Source organism: Pristiophorus japonicus, chromosome 2, assembly GCF_044704955.1.
Source record: "Pristiophorus japonicus isolate sPriJap1 chromosome 2, sPriJap1.hap1, whole genome shotgun sequence".
Lineage (NCBI taxonomy): Eukaryota > Metazoa > Chordata > Chondrichthyes > Pristiophoridae > Pristiophorus > Pristiophorus japonicus.
In genome coordinates, this window is record NC_091978.1 from 246,317,828 (window position 1) to 246,333,683 (window position 15,856).

The 15,856-nt window shown below is 42.2% G+C and overlaps 1 protein-coding gene across 1 annotated transcript in view; it reads left to right on the plus strand.

The window, feature by feature from the left end:
* The window catches only part of sec24d (SEC24 homolog D, COPII coat complex component), a 339,975-nt gene that overhangs the window by 24,544 nt on the left and 299,575 nt on the right, over nt 1-15,856 (plus strand). The window contains exons 5-6 of the mRNA XM_070864059.1: nt 2,402-2,686; nt 10,034-10,167. Of these exons, the coding sequence (XP_070720160.1) occupies nt 2,402-2,686; nt 10,034-10,167 (419 nt within the window). The remainder of the gene's footprint in view (nt 1-2,401; nt 2,687-10,033; nt 10,168-15,856) is intronic.

The following is a 15,856-nucleotide window of genomic DNA, read 5'->3' on the forward strand; positions in this document are numbered from 1 at the left end:
TATTTGTTTGGGTGTGTGAGGAGGGGGAGTGACAGAGATAGAAAGACAGGAAATGAGAGACTTACTCATATCTTTATGTTTCAATAGGTTTCTGGTTCTAGATGGTTTTTCTGTAGTTGCCCCTTGTTCACTCCCTCACCTTACAATTTCTTCAGCCTTTTGAACTGTGAGGCCAAAAAGGGCATAAGAGTGGAGTTTGAAGAAATTGGCATATTTTTAAACTCTATGTGACTTCACATCCATGTGAAGTGTAAGATTTTCTGAGGGACATAATATGTTTTGATGCATTTAATTCTTTCCTACTGCTTTAACAAATCAAAGGGAAACTCATCTTAGACTCCTGTGGTGATCCTAGGATGTCTGAGGTCTTAATAAAACATACTGAGTGCATTGCTAACACCATGTCAGCAGCTCAGAACCTCTACAGTTGCTAACTTTTTTTTAGCATTATGCATGAAACAGATAATTTACTCCTCCAGAATTCATGAAAGTTAAAAATATTTTACATTGAATAATTTCCCTTATAACACACAAATGATTAGATTGGAGGAAATTGCTGAAAATAGAAACTTCAGAGAAAGTTACTTTTTGTATAGGAGCAAGAGTAAGCCATTTGGCCTTTCGAGTGGAGAGAAGAGTTTCAGATGAACACATTAATATGCTTAAATTCCACAATATAATTTCAGGACCATTAAGTCTAACTAGAAATACTAGTGTTAGACCCCATGGGGTAGATTTGTCCGATTCCATCAGGCAGGAAGCAGACCCTCTATCTGCTTTGAAGGAATTGGTACAAGGCCTGACCAATTTTTAGGGTTTGGCCTCATTAGAATAATTTTGGCAAGCTGCCAGCACTAATCGAGTAGTGACAGGCAGTTTGCAGATTGGGGAGGGCTGAAAATCCGGTTGCTCCTCTGCAAAGTCAAGCCTGAAGGGGGACCCTAAAGAGGGAGGGGGAAGCTGTGGAGTGTGACTAATTGGATCTTGAGCACAGAGATCATCTGCTCCAGAGACTCATATTGTATTTCCCCTGAAAACATGATGCCTCACATAACACACGCCACACACATCATGGGGGTTGCCTGCACTGCCACTCCTTTGTGTCTAACTAACTTACGAATGCTAGCCTGAACTTCCACTAGCACCTAACTCTTGCAAAAATCCAACTCACTTACTTAGTTCACACAATTATTCATTATTAAAAATGTCTCACTTAAGAGTCTTCACCCTATAGCTTCTGGTCAAATATCCCTTCAGTTATCATTTCTGGAATAGGCAAAACTTCCTCCCTTAAATCTCACACCTTTGTCTTTCTCCTAAAATAAAGACCAGTAGCCATTTTTCATTAGTAGGTGGAGGAGGTCAGTAAGAGAAAATAATCCAGCAAAGGATTGTTGGGACTTTAGTGAAGAAAACAGCAGGTCACTTACCTGCCCTCTCCTTCTGCTCAGAGGGACTCCTAATGCAAATTATTCCAGTGATTTACTGAGCATTAGGAAAAGGTCCCTGCATTCATCCACTCTTACCTCCTGTCCAATTACACTACAAGTTGAACTCTCTACACTACAAGTTGAACTCTCACCGAGGCTAAATGTCACACCATTCTGGCATTCACTCCACAGGCCTCTCGCGTCTCATGAGCCCCACAGTGAATAGATAAAGGTCTTCTTCAGTCATGACTATTTGAGGGATGACTGAATGAAAACCTAATTTCGACAAATATTTTTGACAGATTCTAAAGTTACTGTGTAACTGTTCACCTGTCACTGCAGATATGCAGAGTTGCCTGTGCCTCATACCTGCTGTATGTGTGCATGCGGAATGCATTGCACACTTGTCACCTAAGCCTTGCAATATGGTGCATTTTTCCCTTACTTTGCTGGAATTCTGACAGTAATGAGCTCAACCAGGTTAACAGAATTCTTCAGCTCTATAGCACATGAAAACTTACTAAATGTGTAGTGCTTTCACTCACTTGCGGAATTACTTATATTTAACTGTAAAATAAGACCGGTGTTAAAGCTAATGTCAACAGTGATGTCAAGCTTGTTTATTTAGAGTCCTCTATATAATATATATATATAAACATATATATATATAGTTTTGAAAAATCCGGATGTTTCCAGAACATTAACAGTGAACATATATATATAGTCTAATTAAATAAAATTTGGCTTAAATTTGGCATTGTTGTATGTCTGTGTAAATATTGTAGATGTACAGTTTGTTAATTACTGCTTAAGTATGTCACTGAGCACATGCAAAATATTCATTATGTGGCATTTAGTACGCATCAATTTTCCAATTTTACTGTTAATGTTCTGGAAACATTCGGATTTTTCAAAACTACAAGCTTTTCAATTAAGTTTTGTTTAAAGCATATCTTTTTTCTTTTGATTAGGTTCTTCTCAAGTACCCCCACAAAGTGCCCCATCACTATCTGGACCACCACTCCGGCCTTCATTCCAAGGATCTCAAGCACAACAATTTTTACCTCCTATTTCATCTTCTACATCCCAAGGTTTGCCTGTTGCACCTGGTGTCCCAGCAACGACAGTGCCCCCTGGAATGGCTGCTCCTTCCCCTGTAGGCATGCACGTTGGTCTTGCTGGACCCAATCAAGGCAATGTTGGTTACCAGCAGGTTCCAGGCCAGCCTTCTATGACTGGGTACTTACCACAGCAGGGTAAATACTCTCCTTTTGATTTTAATCTTACAGTATTCATGAACAATGCATTATCATGATAGTAGTCTGAAATGTTTGAATTCAGCCCAAATGGCACAGCTGTCTTTTTAAGGATGGCAAGTAGTGTACATTAAAGATATTTCAGATGTTACTATAATATCACAAGAGCAATCAAAATTAGACTGGCTTGGTTCTGGAAGGGATGTGTTCACATTGTAATCAGAAATTTTATCTGGAACAGTATGTTTGCTGTTGTGAAATGTGGAATGCAGACTGCATTATTAGCAAATTGCCAACGATAACACATTATACGGAAAGAAAAAGCTTGAATTTATATCGTGCCCCATCATGTATCAAGACATTCAAAAGCATCCAATGAATTACTTTTGAAATTAGTCACTGTTGACAAACGTGGCAGCCAATACCTGTACAGTAAGGTCCCGCAAATAGTAAATTAGATGATAATCTGGTTTTAGTTTGTTGGTTGCCAATCTAGCAGTGTAGAAAAAAGGTTATCTACTTCAGCAAGGTGCATTCTCACCTGATATATAGGGCTAAAATAGACTTAAGGTTTTTCGTATCTCAGAAAGCCTGGGGTGGGGGAAGCAAACAATTAGCATTTATTTTGTGACGATTGTTGGTAATTGTTATTTCACATGTGTGCAGATTATAAGTGAATTTATATAGTGCCCCATCATGTCTGCATGGAACTTTTGAGGGGGTTCTTCCGATCTCCCTAGCTGTAACTTTAGCAGAAGAATGATGGAAACTCCAGAGAAATGGCAAAAATTGATGTTTCTCCAAGGTTTCTGTTGAGTTGCTACTGAAGTTACAGCAGCAAATTGGGGAACCCCTACCTAAATTCTGCTCACATACATTAAATGTGACTTTTAACTGTCAAAACATGGTGAACCAGAATTAAAGACTTATTTAATGTTGCTCCAGGAGTACCATGTGGCAGAATGAACAGCATATGCCGTTGTTGATATGCTGAGAGCCATATATTCATTCACCGGAATGAAAGACTGTTTTGACTCACACACATGTGGCTATGTTTTATGGATCTTTCACATTAGAAAAGAATGTCAGTAAAATCACCACTACTAGTAATAGTGCTTCAATAAATCACAGGTTGGTTTTATGGGACAGAGAAGACTTGGAGCTAAAATGTAAGAAAGCATTAAATAGAAAATAAAAGTATGTGACAGTAATATTTTAGTTACTACAGGGCCAAAATTCATCACTCACCACTCGCTGCCGCTGACTGCCACCCACTCCCGCCACCATTGCTCTTCTTGATCCACCCAGTGCCACTTTCCATTTGGGCTAGAGTGGGCGAGAGGGGAGAGCCGCCGGGAACCGCCTGCTGACGTCAGCGGACGGCCGAGTGGCGCAACTGAGTGCCCGCTGAGCTCCCAGATTCCTGCGGGCAGGAGCCGGCAGGACTCGGCAGCAGAACGGGGGTGGACCGCTGGCTGGAGGCTGATCTGTCCCCGACGGTAAGTATGAAGAACCTGAACAAAAGATAAGTGAACATTTAAAAAAAAATGTCAACAACGACTTACCTGTATGGGGTCCCCTGAAGATCTTCGGATAGTTTTTTTTATTTTTTAGTATTGATTTTTTTTTTTCAGCTCCTCGACCCTCCGTGGGCCCGACTCCATCCTCGACGGCACTTGGGTGGCAAGCGCCTCTGCCGGCGAGAATGAGACCTCCCGCCCGCTGCCACCCAGATTGGCGGCATACGTCGTTGATTTGCCGTCCGCCGACCTTCAAGGGACCTCGGCCATGAATATCCTGCCCAAAGTACAGTCCAGTACCTCAGCGGCCATCGGCGGCACTTTGGGCGGCACTTGGGCGGGTGGAGGCCTCGATGAAAATCGGCCTCTACATTACAACAGTGACTACACTTCAAAAAGTACTTAATTGGCTGTAAAGTGCTCTGGGACATCCGGTGGTTGTGAAAGGTGCTATATAAATTCAAGTATTTCTTTTTACTTAAAGTTTATAGCAACCCCAAATTTCTATTTTTTTTGAATGCACTGTAATTTTTAATAATTCTTGAGTTGTTCTGATTAATTGGAGCTTTGAGAAATAGGTTTTGTAGAAATGATCATTGCGACAAATGTATCTGAGCAGAATGCTAAGGCTCAGGCTTTAGGCTTTAGATCGGAGGAGGGAGCAGAGGGCTAGGCTTGGGGCTCAAGATTCTAGGAAGTAGCAAGGTTAGAGCTCAGGAGCAAGCTGCAGTATTATAATTCAATTGGCGACATGGAGATTAGTGCCTGGTTACCATATGAGCAACAATATATTAACAATCAGATTTTTGACCAATCAGATTTGCAGAGCACAGTGGATAACTATGGTCATTTTTTCTTAATTTATGTATCAATAAACATTGGGTGGATGGAATTCTTCCAGTATTATCAAGTACCATATATACATCCAATAGTTGAATACATATAAATTATATAAATAACTAGTATGAATAATATAAATTAAAATAAATACCCAGTAAAGAATTCTGATTCTAATATTATAAACTCAAATTACCAAGATATAACGAGCTGCCTGAAAGTCTTTTTCAGCCCCAGGGAGTGGAACAGGGTCCTAGCTGAAGCCTGGGGAGTGGAACAGAGGTCAGGCCTGGGCCCAGTGATTAAAGCAGAAGTGGGCCAGGGTCTGGGAAGTGCAGGATAAGTGGTGAGTGAGAAGGAAGAAGTCTTATGCTTATCCCAGAAAGAAAAAATGCTAGAATCTGAGAGTAAAGAGACTGGAATAAAAACAAAAAATGCTGGAAATCTCAACGGGTCAGGCAGCATCTGTGGAGAAAAGCAGAGTTAACGTTTCAGGTCGACGAAGGGTCATCGACCTGAAACGTTAACTCTCTTTCTCTCCACAGCTGCTGCCTGACCTGCTGAGATTTCCAGCATTTTCTGTTTTTATTTCAGATTCCAGCATCTTTTGTAGTAAAGAGACTGGGGCATGTTAAGTGAGAAGAAGTGGTAAGAAACTGGTGAGAGTAAAGTCGGTGGCCTGAGGTCCAAAGCGAAAGCCAGTGCCTGTGAGGTGAAGGTTGCCGCATTCGAGTCAAGCATGAAGACTAAGGGCACACTGTTGGTATATTATTTTCCTTGTGAATGTGCAAAAGGCATCCAGCACACAGAGGGGATAATGAGCTCTCTGTCCACATTCTTTCTTGCATACTTTGCTCCAGTTAAATCACAGCTGGGCAGGGGGTGCACCTGAGGTTGGGGTTGTCTGTGTGGTCCAGTGGGCCAGGTCAGGCCATGTAGGTAAAAATTGTTGCAGCGATTGGAAGGGATGTGTAAGATTATGGATAAGACTATTCAATTTTTCTGAGTTGTTTTCATGTCTTTGTTATATCTAAATGTTATTTTTGAGGTATTAATGGGATGGCTAAGGAACTGTCATGGAAGCTGTATGTTACAGAAATATTACTGGCAGAACATGATTGGTTGTTTTTATGACCTAACTAATCAGAAATGACAGTACAGAGGATGTTATGGAATTTGATTTCTCCTTAGTTACATGGTTCTGGAATTTGCTGGGTTCAAGGGAAAGATATCTGATTCTGAACTTGATTAGTTATAGGGACTGTTTGATATTACAGTTACATGATATAGAAATATAGGAACAGAAGTAGTCCATTCAGCCTCTCAAGCCTGTTCCACCATTCAATATCTGTATCTTAACTCCATCCACCTGCAATGGCTGCATATTATTTTATACCCTTGTCTAGCAAAGATCTATCGATCTCCGAGTTAAAATTATAAATTAAGCTAGCATTTGCTGCTTTTTGTGGGAGAGTTCTACACTTCTACTACCCTTTGCGTAAAGAAGTGTTTCACACAATATTACAGGATTACAGACAGAAAGCCTATTGTGGTAGAATTTGCCTCTCATGCCATTTCTCTGGCAGGAGATAGGAAGAATTTCTCTGGAAATTCCATGTGATAATATATATAGAGACGATGCTCAAAAATAAAGTCTCAAACAGTATTCTTTTAAATTGAGCCCTGATTCAATAGCATTTTTTTTGAAATGCAGGGAGCTAATGTATCCCATATTAAAATCAACACCTGGGCCCGGATTTTCCAGGGTGGTAACTGGCACAATTGGTGGCGGATCGGGTGGGAAAGTGGGAACATGCTGTCATCTCACTCCCATGCGCCGTTCCCCCAGGCGTGTCTGTCATCACGGAGTCGACCCGACCAGTAACGGCGGGGCACCCAATTGAGATGATTAGCAGGTAGTTTACAGGCACTTAAGAGCCTTTTTTCACTTTTAAAATTTCCCTGCATGGCCACTGGATTCTCGCAGCTTGGGAAGCACGTCTGTCAACCTGAGGCGGGTGTTCCGTGGCCATTGCTTCAGCTGATTACTTGACAGCATCAAATGTACAGTAAAAGCTCTCACCTGACAGCTGATCACTTTCCTCAGGCAGAAGCTGTTGCTCAATCCATTTCCAGCACAGATTCTGCAGGCTGCAAGTGTCTGCAGTAAAGTTTCCATCCATTGTTACCCCATTGGAAAAGCTCTCTCATCATCATCTGTATTTCATCTGCCATCTATTCCATCCACTTGGGTGCCATTTATACTGTCTCACCTGGTCCTCAGAATGATGAGCCCCAAAACCAGAAGCACCAACAACACCAACTGTAGTGGAGTATTTGAAATAAACACTCAACACCAAGTCTGGGTTCAAAGATTCAAATAATTTTTATTTGCACCGGTGGGGAAACCACCTGCTCTCTGTCTGTAGCCAGGCTTCTCCGATGATACAAAGTTCCAACAATCTTTTATACACTTAAGGATGCATGTCAACCTCGTGCCGATCCTCCTATGTGTAATTGGCGTAAAGCCAGCGTGCACAATTGCTGATTGATTAATTCCTTTTTGTGTCACACAATTATTTGCCTATGTTTCATACCAGATGGAGTTTCTCCAACGTGTTACTTCTGACCCCTTGTTGAGGCCAGATGGTATCATGTTAACATTTCACTTCTGTCCCATTGTTCTGCTTTCCTGCCCTCCTGGGCCCCCATGGTTCAATCTCCAAGTCACACAGCTTACATCCATTGGTCATTGCAAAGTCAACGTGTTATTATCTGAACTGCCCATTAAGCCACATAAAAAGCTAAGCACTGCAAAAGCTTATTAGCTCTTTTGAGTCCCGAGACCCATTCTTAACCCTTTAATTATAGCAGAGCTCGAAAGCCCCACTTCACCAACCTTCTCCGCAATCACCTGATGCTGCACAGGACACTGGGCATCAGCACCCAACCACATTGCTGCCCAGGAGGCCAGAGCTAACCTCATCATGGGCAGATTTAGTTAAATTTACACTGTATACCCATATGGCTGCCACATGATGCACCAGGTTGGCACCACCCCACACCAACACCATAAAGTATCCTTACAATGACCAAGCCATTCCTTTCACACTAATCACCCTTGCGGGGGGTAGGTAGGGGGTATCATTATGTCTCACTATTCACTACAACTCACTAAGCCACTTCCAAAGGTGCACACAGATTTGTCCAAGACCAGAAAGTGTTGAAATAAAGATTTTTATGTTTGACACCACATTAACGGAAACTTTACATAAACATTGGATAAAACACCCAAGTGGCTACCCTTGTGTGTTGTTAGTTGATATGATTGCACTAAGATGAGGGTGAGTGTGAGGGGTGGCTAGTGAGATGGGGATGTGATAATGTAGATAAAGCGAAAGAGATGGGTGGAGGTGCAAGGCATGTTGGTGTGAGTAAAAATGTGCAGGAGTAGGGTAGGGAAGGCAGAGTGATGGAGATGTGATGAGCGTTGAGTGTGGCTTTGTACTAACGTTTCCTGATCTAATGAGATCATTGAAACATTTGCGCCACTACACCCAGGTCCTCCTGACCACTTCCTTGCTTGTGACCTCCTCTGCAACCAAGTTGTCCTGGTCGCCTGTAGAGGTCTCTTCCGCCCATGGGAAGGGAAGAGGATCTCCCTGTGTGCTCTGACTCCCTCCAAGAACCTGGGTGCAGCTCGAGCCACTCCATTTCATTGGGCCGGGTAATGCGCTGGGTGGGCTTAATAGGCCCCATTAAGGTAAGTTAATTTTCAACAGTCGGATGGAGCCAGAAGCAGCGTCAAGACCCGCCATGGCCACTGCCCACACCGAACCCATCCAGTCGGCAAAATTCCAGCCCTAGAATTCCCAAGGGGTTTTTCCCGATCTGCTGCTGTAACTTCAGAGGAAGATCAGCAGAAACCCCCAAAAAACGTGTAAATGCATTTCTCTGGGATTTTCGTTGATCTTCTTTCACGCGGAAATTCCAGGTGCAGTTTCCTAAAGTTCACTGTATTGATTCAGCTACTTAAATTTGATTACCAAATTAAGTTACACCATTTTTTTAATTTATGATGTGTGAGGCTGAGATTGGCATGATGACAGGAGAACTGCCACAGAAATTCACCCCCATGGAATCATTAATGGAACAGACCAATGAAACTAAGGGGAAATTACAATTTGACATTAAAGTATAAGTCTGTGACTTTAAACCTTTGATCATGATATTTGCTAATGATTTGCAGAGCAATTTTTGTTGCGACATAATGTTTTTTTTTTAAGTTTGATTATAGCTTTGATAAATGTTTTGTAATATGTGAAGTGGAACCAATGAAACTTGTGCTCAGGATGCCATAGCAGTAAGGGTCTGTAATCGCTTTTTATTCATGAGCTTGAAAGAACATAAAAGCACCTAAAAGGACCAGGGAAGGATGGATCCCATTCTCATAAAATATAACTACTTGCAAATTTCTTTCACACACTAGAGCTGCAAACTGTTTAGGCATTCTGTATTGCACTATATAATTGGACCCATCATGACTGTGTTGAGCAAAAGCACTGATGGGTTATTTTCTGCCATTGAGTTAATTCTAGCTTAAATGATGAGTCCAAGCAGTCAGAAACATGCAGAAATTATTAAATGTTGTAATCTTTTATACTGATGTGCAGTGGAATCGATCAGACAAAAAACACCAGTAGACTGATTGCTGCTCTTGATTGGATGTGCTTTGCTAAAAAATTAAGTTATAGATTGAAAGTGGAAATAATTTTGTACATTTCTGTAGTTATTATAAAGCAGAATATACTTTAAGATTATTCCTTTTGGATAAAAGTTGAATCTGTTTATGGTAAACTGTTAGCTATTAAAATACTATTGTTTTCTTGAACATTGCAAACAAGAATGATTCATAGGATTCATGTAATCTAATTTATATGATCTTGGGAAATGAATTGCAGTTTCCAGTATTTGTGTTTCTTCTCTCCAGGAGGTATTTATGGAGGGCAGCAAAGAGGGTTTCAGCCAAATTATCCTGGTGCTTATCCAGGGGCCCCAGCAACTGGTGCACAGCTAGCTGGACCTCAACAGAAGAAACTTGATCCTGACTCTATCCCTAGCCCAGTAAGTAGTGTACGGTAAACAACATACTGCATAAATTATTATTTCTCTCAATTTTTTTAGTTGGGATTGTATTTTGGGCATGTATATAGATTCATTATAATTCCCTGTGCCACACTTGACTACTCACCTATTCCACATGGACTTAAAGGCACATTCTAACTGCATCATTGTTTTATCACAGAAGAAAGGAAATATTTGGGTTGTTATTTCTATTCCGATTATTCACCTCATCTGGGTAATATGAAAAATAAATAATCCCATTTCAAACTATGTTTTCACCTCATTTTGGGACTTGGAGGTTGTACCGCAGACAACTATCAATGTTTCAACAAGCAGTTTCATATGAAATCCCATAATTTTGCAGCCCTTGGTACAAATTGACAGTGCCTAAATTGGATTTTTGAGCCTTGAACACCTCCCAGTCTATATTCAGTACTGGAGATGGTAATAGTTCAGGCATTTCCCAAGGATCTACTTGATGATGCTCCCATAACTGGTGTCAGTTGAGTGGCTCTCTGTAGAGGTTATTCTGGGTATCTGCCATGCAAGTAAGATTAGATGATCAAACCAAACAAATCCATTTCCATCAGCCAAATCTTCTTGCACGTGTGATACCTGGCTCACAGTTAGTTGTAATGGGCCCAAGTTTCGAGCCGCGCCTAGAACGGCGCAGTCCCGACCTGGACGCCCGTTTTTCGCGCCACAAAGTGCACCTAAAAAAAACCTCCGTATTCTCCACCTCCCTGCAGGTCCTCTGGCCCTCGACGCAGCGCAGCAGGAGCTGTAGGGGGCGGAGCTAGGACCCTGCGCCGAAAACAGTGCCGGGAGCTCTGCACATGCGCGCTATAGTGGGCATGCAAGTGCAGTAGCTCCAGGCGCCCGAAACTGTGTGGGAGGGGCCCGAAGCACACAGCCCCTAGCCCTGGCCCAATGGCCTCACTGGGGCTGCGTGAATAAGGCTCCTCCCACAGCCAGCTCCTGCTTCCTCCCGACCCGACCCGACTCCCGCTTTCCGCCCCCTGCCCCCGCACCGGACCCGACACCCGTTCCCCCCCACCACCCACCCCCCCCCGCCTCCGGACCGGACCCGACACCCGCTCCCCCCCCACCCCTGGACCGGACCCGACACACGCTTCCTGCCCCCCGCCGGACCGGACCCGACACCCGCTTCCCCCCCCGCCCCCGCCCCCGGTCCGGACCCGACACCGCTCCCCCCCACCCCCCCCCCCCCCCCCGCCCCCGGACCGGACCCGACACCCGACACAGAAAAAAGATGGTGATCCCTGAGGGCAATTCCGGGCTGCTGCACCCAGACGAAAACCCTTTTGCACCCCAGTGGCACAAACAGGCCTTTTCCAGAGGGGCAATGTCAGCCCCTAACTGTTTTGTTTCAGACCTTATCTTGTCAACTTGTATTGATGCCCTATGAAGCAAACAGAGTTTATTTTCAAGATGTGGAATCAGTTTGGGTGGAGATAAGAAATAATTAGGGAAAGAAGTCACTGGTGGGAGTAGTCTATAAGTCCCCTAACAGTAGCTACACTGTAGCACAGACAATAAACCAAGAATTAATGGAGGCTTGTAAGAAAGGTATGGCAATAATCATGGGTGATTTTAATCTTCATATTAATTGGACAATTCAAATTGGCAAAGGTAGCCTTCAGGAAGAGTTCATTCATATAGTGGATGCGGGGTGGTTTTTTAGAACAATACGTTGTGGAACCAACCAGGGAGCAGACTATTTTAGATCTGGTAATGTGTAATGAGACTGGATTAATCAATGCTCTCATAGTAAAAAATCCCCTTGGGAAGAGTGATCATAACATGGTAGAATTTCAAATTCAGTTTGAGGGTGAGAAAGCTAGGTCTCAAACTAGTGTCCTGAACTTAAATAAAGGCAATTACAAATGTATGAAGGCAGAGTTGGCGAAAGTGGGCTGGGAAAATAGATTAAAGGGTTAGACGGCAGTTAAGTAGTGGCAAACATTTAAGGAGATATTTCATAACTCTCAGCAAAGATATATTCCAGTGAGAAAAAAAGACTCCCAAGAGAAGGATGAACCATCCATGGCTAAGAACATAAGAAATAGGAGCAGGAGTAGGCCATTTGGCCCCTCGAGCCTGCTCCGCCATTTAATAAGATCATGGCTGATCTGATCTTGGGTTCAGCTCCACTTCCCTGCTCGCTCCCCATAACCCTTCACTCTCTTATTGTTCAAAAATCTGTCCATCTCTACCTTAAATCTATTCAATGACCTAGCCTCCACAGCTCTCTGGGGCAGGGAAATCCATGGATTTATGACTCTTTTTGAGAGAAGAAATTCCTCCTCATCTCAGTTCTAAATGGGTGACCCCTTAGTCTGAAACTATGCCCCCAGTTCTAGATTCCCCCACGAGTGGAAACATCTTCTCTGCATCTACCTTGTCGAACCCCCTCAGTAACTTATATGTTTCAAAAGATCATCTCTCATTCTACTTAACTCCAGTGAGTATAGGCCCAACTTGCTCAACCTTTCTTCATAAGTCAACCCCTTCATCTCAGGAAACAACCGAGTGAACTGTTTCTGAAGTACCTCCAATGCAAGGATATACTTCCTTAAATAAGGAGACCAAATCTGTACGCAGTGCTCTAGGTGTGGCCTCACCAATAACCTGTACAATTGTAGCAGTACCTCCCTGTTTTTATATTCCATCCCCTTTGCAATAAAGGCCAACATTCCATTTGCCTTCCTGATTAATTGCTATACCTGCATTCTAACTTTTTGTGTTTCATGCACAAGAATCCCCAGGTCCCTCTACAGCAGCATTTTGTAATTTCTCTCCATTTAAATAATCATTTGTTTTTTTATTATTCTTGCCAAAGTGGATAACCTCACTCTTTCCCACATCATACTCCATGTGCCAAATGTTTGCCCTTTCACTTAGCCTGTCTATATCCCTTTGGAGATTTTTTGTGTCCTCCTCACAACTTGTTTTCTCACCCATCTTTGTATCATCAGCAAACTTGGCTACATTACACTTGGTCCCTTCATCCAAGTCATTAATATAGATTATAAATAGTTGAGGCCCCAGCACCGATCCCTGTGGCAACCCACTAGTTACCGTTTGCCAACCGGAAAATGACGCATTTATCCTGACTCTCTGTTTTCTGTTAGTTAGCCAATCCGCTATCCATGTTACCCCCAACCCCATGAGCTTTTATCTTGTACAGCAACCTTTTATGTGGCACCTTATCGAATGCCTTCTGGAAATCCAAATACACCACATCCACTGGTTCCCCCTTATTCACCCTGCTTATTACATCCTCAAAGAACTCTTAACAAATTGGTCAAACATGATTTCCCTTTCATAAAACCATGCTGACTCTGCTTGACTGTATTATGCTTTTCCAAATGTCCTGCTACTGCTTCCTTAATAATGGACTCCAGCATTTTCCCAATGACAGATGTTAGGCTAACTGGTCTATGGTTTCCCATTTTTTGTCTGCCTCCTTTTTTAAATAGGGGCGTTATATTTGCGGGTTTCCAATCCGCTGGGACCTCTCCAGAATCCAGAGAATTTTGGTAGATTACAACCAATGCATCCACTATCTCTGCAGCCACTTCTTTTAAGACCCTAGGATGCAAGCCATCAGGTCCAGGGGACTTATCCACCTTTAGTCCCATTATTTTACCGAGTACTTTTTCTTTAGTGATAATGATTGTTTTAAGTTCCTCCCTCCCTTTAGCCCTTTGATTAACTATTAATAGGATATTTTTAGTGTCTTCTACTGTGAAGACCGATACAAAATATTTGTTCAAAGTCTCTGCCATTTCCCTGTTCCCCATTATTAATTCCCCAGTCTCATCCTCTAAGGGACCAATGTTTACTTCAGCTACTCTCTTCCTTTTTATATACCTGTACAAGCTCTTACTGTCTGTTTTTATATTTCTTGCTAGTTTACTCTCATAATCTATCTTCCTTTTCTTTATTTTTTTTTAGTCATCCTTTGCTGTTTTTTTAAACATTTCCCAATCTTCTGGCCTCCCACTAATCTTGGCAACGGGGTTGGTGTTAATATATTAGCATGGATTGAGGATTGGTTAACTAACAGAAAACAGAGAGTTGGGATAAATGAATCATTTTCAGATTTGCAAACTGTAACTAGTGGGCTGCCAGAGGGATCAGTGTTGGGGCCTCAACTATTTACAATCTATATTAATGATTTGGATGAAGGGACCGAGTGTAACGTAGCCAAATTTGTTGAAAGTAGAAAGATAGGTGGGAAAACAAGTTGTGAGGAGGACGCAAAGAATCTGCTAAGTGAGTGGACAGAAATTTGGCAGATGGAGTACAATGTGGGAAAACGTGAGGTAGGAAAAATAAAAAAGCAAACTATTATTTAAATGGGCAGCAATTAAAAAATGCTGAGGTACAGAGGGATCTGGGGGTACTTGAACATGAAACACAAGAAGTTAGCATGCAGTGTTAGATCTCTTAATTTCCAATGAAATATGAACTCCGATGGTAGTTTTAACTTTTTAATCTTTCCAGAGAGTAACAAACTACTTGGCTGCAAGCCAGGTCTTTGTTCTTACTGAGACACATGGTCAAAATGGCTGTACTTTATACCTGGATCAATTTACAGAAAAGAACTCGCCTTCTTTGACCTTATTGGCTCAATTGAAAGTCTTTTAACGTTTTATTGGCTCGCTACCCAAGGTCCGAAAATGTCAAGTTGATTGATGAGTTAATGCAACATGCTGAGCAGCACGTAGCAGCCTTGACTTGGGGGTCTGTGAATTTTCACAGTCTGTCTAAATGAGCCTGTTTGAATACTCTATCAATTCTCCCCTTTGATTCTTTCACAAACTGAATCATAAAACATCAGGTATCACTGGTTAAACATTCTACAAAATAATTTCATACATGTTAATAGAGTTTCCTTCTAAAATTTGTTGATGTGTTTCGCCACATGTCTGGACGAGCAGCTTCCACACAAATTTACACCAACCCGAGTTCCATCGTGGCCACAATGGAAGTCTGGTTTTAGTAGGTTAATTAACCTTATTCCAATTTAATCCAAATCAATATCTTAATTCAACCAGTAAACCACCTTTCCTTAAGCATAACATAAACAAGCAATATAAAAGTAAAAAGTATTTACATGTAATTCCCTTGCTACCCTACTATTTCCCTTTGGTGCAGAGGGTCGGCTAGTAAGAAGTAGGCCTATGCCTAGAATACCTACAATCAATACTACAGTAAATTTATACATTTTCGCAAAATGTAATTGTCCTTATTAGATTTCAGCTTCAGTTACGGGTGCTCGTTTAACGTGTGAAGCGTGGATCCAGGCTTTCTTTCCTTGGACTTTAACAGCTGCCTGGGTGGTCAATAACACTTGATAAGGTCCCTCCCACTTGGCACCCAAAGGTTCTTTATGCAACTTTTTCACACAGACCCAGACTCCCGGGATGATGTTGTGTCCTCCTTCGGGTGGATTACCCCAAGCTGCCGATACCTGTCGGGAAACAGAACTAATAGCATTGGTTAAGTTCTGACAGTATGATAACAAAGTGAACATCAGCTTTCCGTAAATCGATAGTTCCTGGCAGCGGCATGGGTCTTCCTGTTATAATTTCAAATGTGCTTAGACCTGCAGTTCTGTTCGGGGTTGCCCTAATGCTACATAGCACTATTGGTAGTG